General features: G+C 39.5%; 1 protein-coding gene across 2 annotated transcripts; it reads left to right on the forward strand.

Moving 5' to 3' along the window:
• The first annotated feature begins 605 nt into the window (after window positions 1-605).
• On the forward strand, window positions 606-3,183 carry LOC118361837 (visual system homeobox 1-like). 2 transcript variants are annotated; one of them, XM_035742054.2, is made up of 5 exons: window positions 606-1,029; window positions 1,389-1,467; window positions 1,614-1,737; window positions 1,870-2,062; window positions 2,335-3,183. In XM_035742054.2, exons 1-5 carry the CDS (start codon window positions 633-635, stop codon window positions 2,595-2,597), a joined length of 1,056 nt encoding a protein of 351 aa, XP_035597947.1. In that variant the 5' UTR covers window positions 606-632; the 3' UTR covers window positions 2,598-3,183. The 2 variants fall into 2 exon arrangements, with proteins under 2 accessions (XP_035597947.1, XP_035597952.1); XM_035742059.2 differs by having other exon boundaries at window positions 1,870-2,050.
• Window positions 3,184-3,666: the final 483 nt, after the last annotated feature.

Below are 3,666 nucleotides of genomic sequence, written 5' to 3' on the forward strand. Positions count from 1 at the left end.
AGTGATTAGAATAAACATATGACTTGAACTTATTCTCAAATGGTCATATTTTTTGTCTTTTAAAACCTATTCCCAGTTTGGCTATATATTACGCTAATTAGTCCTAGTCAAGAGGCTATTCTCACATTTTCACTGCACGGGCAAACAGCGATTTTCGTTAGGATAGTATGTTTCCTCATTTACACATTTATAAAACAAATAAAATAAATAAGCGTCACTGAGCAATGACCATAGCACAGAAACAGCAGATTGAGTTAAAATGAAGGTTGATCATTGAAAAATGTTTATAAACATTTAAAATAAAGTTTATTTTTTAAGATGTAAAGCATGTACTATTGTTTAGCTGGAGACCTACATAAATGCCATTTGACATCAGAGAAAAACACTTAGGACCAGTTCAGATAGAGGGGACAGAGGATAAAATCCTTAGCGGATTTGAGTCAAAATTGGTGGCAATTAATCCTTTAGGATTGAAAAAGGGAAACGCCTCCTTTCGGTTTGACGGGTCAGGTTCGCTCTGATTGGTCACTGGAGGTTATCCCCGGGACACAACACAGGGATAAATTGTCCTCCCATATGCCTGCCACCTCATCACCCAAGCTGCAGGGAAAAGATAACTATAGCGCTTTACAATGACAACCATGATAGGAAGAGAGGATGGCGCGGATGAAAAGCCCAAAGTCAAGATGCTGGCGCCTGCATTTGGGAACGATAAATCACGACTTCATGGATCTGGGTTTAGGTCTAAAGGCTTTGCCATCACGGACCTACTGGGTCTTGAAACGGATCTCCAGCCTCGCCCATCCGGACCTTATGGAGTAGGAGGACACGGGGATGTTCAGAGCGCTGGGATGGGATTCCCTTTCGCTGGAGGATCCTTGCCTCTTGGTCTGGGGTTCCTGTGCAGTTTGGCGGCTCAGCAACCTCCGGGGGGCCCCTGCTTCCTACCAAGTCACATACCCCTCCTTCAGTCCAGGACGGAGAGCCATTTCATGCAGAATATGGAGCAACAAAGAGACGTCTACTCTGGTACAGCTCATTTCAAATGGTTGACTTTACAGTTACAGTTAGCTGTCCACTTAGCATGTATTCTCAGGGGGTGCTGAAACCTCATGTAGCTCAATTTATTTTAAATATTCAATGCGTTCAAGATTGACGTAGCGTAATTTTGTCTCGTAATGTCTCTCAAAATTAAGATGTGGATTGAATGTTAAACCTATCCAAAATAAAAATTTTCGACTCGCGCTAAATTGGATGACTCTATATTCCATGTACAAGTACTCGATTTATTGAACTTTTCTGTACAATTATAAATTCACATTTATATGTTGTATTTGGGTTTGATTGTTATTCTTTAATAGCCTATATGTTTCCCTTTTATTTTTTAGATGACGAATGTCTCTCTGGTGAACGAAACGATTCGAAAAACTCAGGGAACTCACAGAAGAGAAAGAAAAGGAGGCACAGGTTGGTACATATGACGCAGTTTTATTGCGCCAGAGCAAAAAAAGAGAAATTGAGTAGGCTATTACATTAAATAAGTACAGTGAATGCCGTTAGGACGCCGGTGTTTATCAATGCTTTCAATAAAAAATAAAATACATTCATTACAGAACTGTGTTCACTTCTCATCAACTGGAGGAGCTGGAAAAGGCATTCCATGAGGCACATTACCCAGATGTGTATGCCAGGGAAATGTTAGCAATGAAGACAGAATTGCCTGAGGACAGAATACAGGTATGCTATTTATAACAACATGTAGGCTACTACAAGGTTGAACGAGCGTGCAAACTTACAACTAACTGCCTTATTGAAATAGTTTAATCTGCAAAATTGTCCAAATATCTAACATTGGTGCCTATTTTTCAGGTTTGGTTTCAGAATCGTCGGGCCAAGTGGAGGAAACGTGAGAAGTGCTGGGGACGCAGCAGTGTGATGGCAGAGTATGGGCTCTACGGTGCCATGGTCCGCCACTCCATCCCTCTGCCAGAATCAATCATCAACTCCGCCAAAAGCGGGATGATGGGCTCCTGTGCTCCCTGGCTTCTAGGTGAGCCAGCAGGTTGTTTGCTTTATTCATAATATAAGACTCAAATATGTATTTAATCACTTGAATACATAGCTGAGATGTGTTTTGTATCCGAACATTGTTTGATGGACATTCAGCTAACACATTTCATAACGTATACATTATAACGATAAAGGTCTAAATGTTAGGCCAACATTTTAGTTTACAAATAGACCTATAGGCCTAATGTCTATTTATTTTTTTGCTTTATTTTGCTTTAGGCTGCGCTGAGACTAATTGCTTTTCATTTGGATCACTTTACGCAGGAATGCACAAGAAGTCCATGGATATAGTAAAGAAGTCCCCAGGAATGCCAGAGTTTACCCACTCGGATACTAACTCCGAGGAAACTAAAGGGAAAGACAACGACATGTCCTGGCCAAATCGCTCTCGTGGTATAGACGACAGCGAGGACATGGCAATAGACCTATCCAGCACCTCTAAGCAGGACAGCAGCAAGAGCACTTTGAAGTCATCGTCACCCCAAAGGGATCCCATTCGCAACAGTGATTCAGACGATGAAAGCTAAATGAATCCCGGTTGCAGACAGTGAGCTTGGACATTTGCGTGGAAATTATGCTCACCTGGAAGACAATTATTTTCCAAAGATGCGCAACATTCCCATCACATAAGGGGTGTACAGTGTACTTGTCTTATTTCTTAATAATTGTATTTGGACATATGTTTTATAAAGTTGTTTGGTTTTAAATATAAGAAAATATTTCATGTTTTATTCGACTTTTGTTTGATTTGTGTGTTGTTGAAATAATATTTCAAAAAAGAAGAGAGAGGACCAAGGAGGGGACATATCACCTCGTCTCCTGCAGAAACGGGTTACACGATAAATCCAAATGCAATTTCTCTAAAAACAATTCGTGAAAATGTACAAACCTCATGCCTACATGTCATTTCATATTTTTGAAAGGTTATGGTTAGGGTGTAAACCCCACCACCTGCATTTGATATAAAACATCAACTAAAATACACAGATTATCAAATGGCACAATAATGAAGCACTTTAGTTGTGTTGATACTGAATGTCATTCAGAGGTCAATTTCACCGCAATGACAGCAATAATAACAACACTGTAATAACAGCAATATCAGGAAAACAGTACCTGGATAAATAAATAAAAGTATTTTTTTGAAATTGTGTATTTTTATTGATTTGTATAGGCCTACCTTCATATAGACCTACCTTCATTCACTTGATGTAGCCTAGATAACTTTATTGGTTCCACAAATCTGTTTTAATTGTAATATTTACATGGGTTAATAAAAAGACAGAAGTTGATGCAGTAAGTAACCCAGTTGCGATGTAAATTAAGCTTTACGACAATCTTACCAAATGCATCGCATTTCTAAATTTTTTACCAAATAAGCACGTAGAGAGAACGTTCCCTATAAGTGCCTCAGACCATGCGTCGATACAGGATCGAAAGAAAAGCAGCGCTGCCTTCGGATCGGCATTCTCCATTCAAATTGTACCTTAACATTAGAAGTAGTCAAAACTAATAACCACGGATCAGCTCCTAGAGCGATATTACCACCTATGGTTCCAAATAGGCTATTGAGGCAGTTTATTCCTACCCAATAAT

Source organism: Oncorhynchus keta, chromosome 2 (assembly GCF_023373465.1).
Source record: "Oncorhynchus keta strain PuntledgeMale-10-30-2019 chromosome 2, Oket_V2, whole genome shotgun sequence".
Lineage (NCBI taxonomy): Eukaryota > Metazoa > Chordata > Actinopteri > Salmoniformes > Salmonidae > Oncorhynchus > Oncorhynchus keta.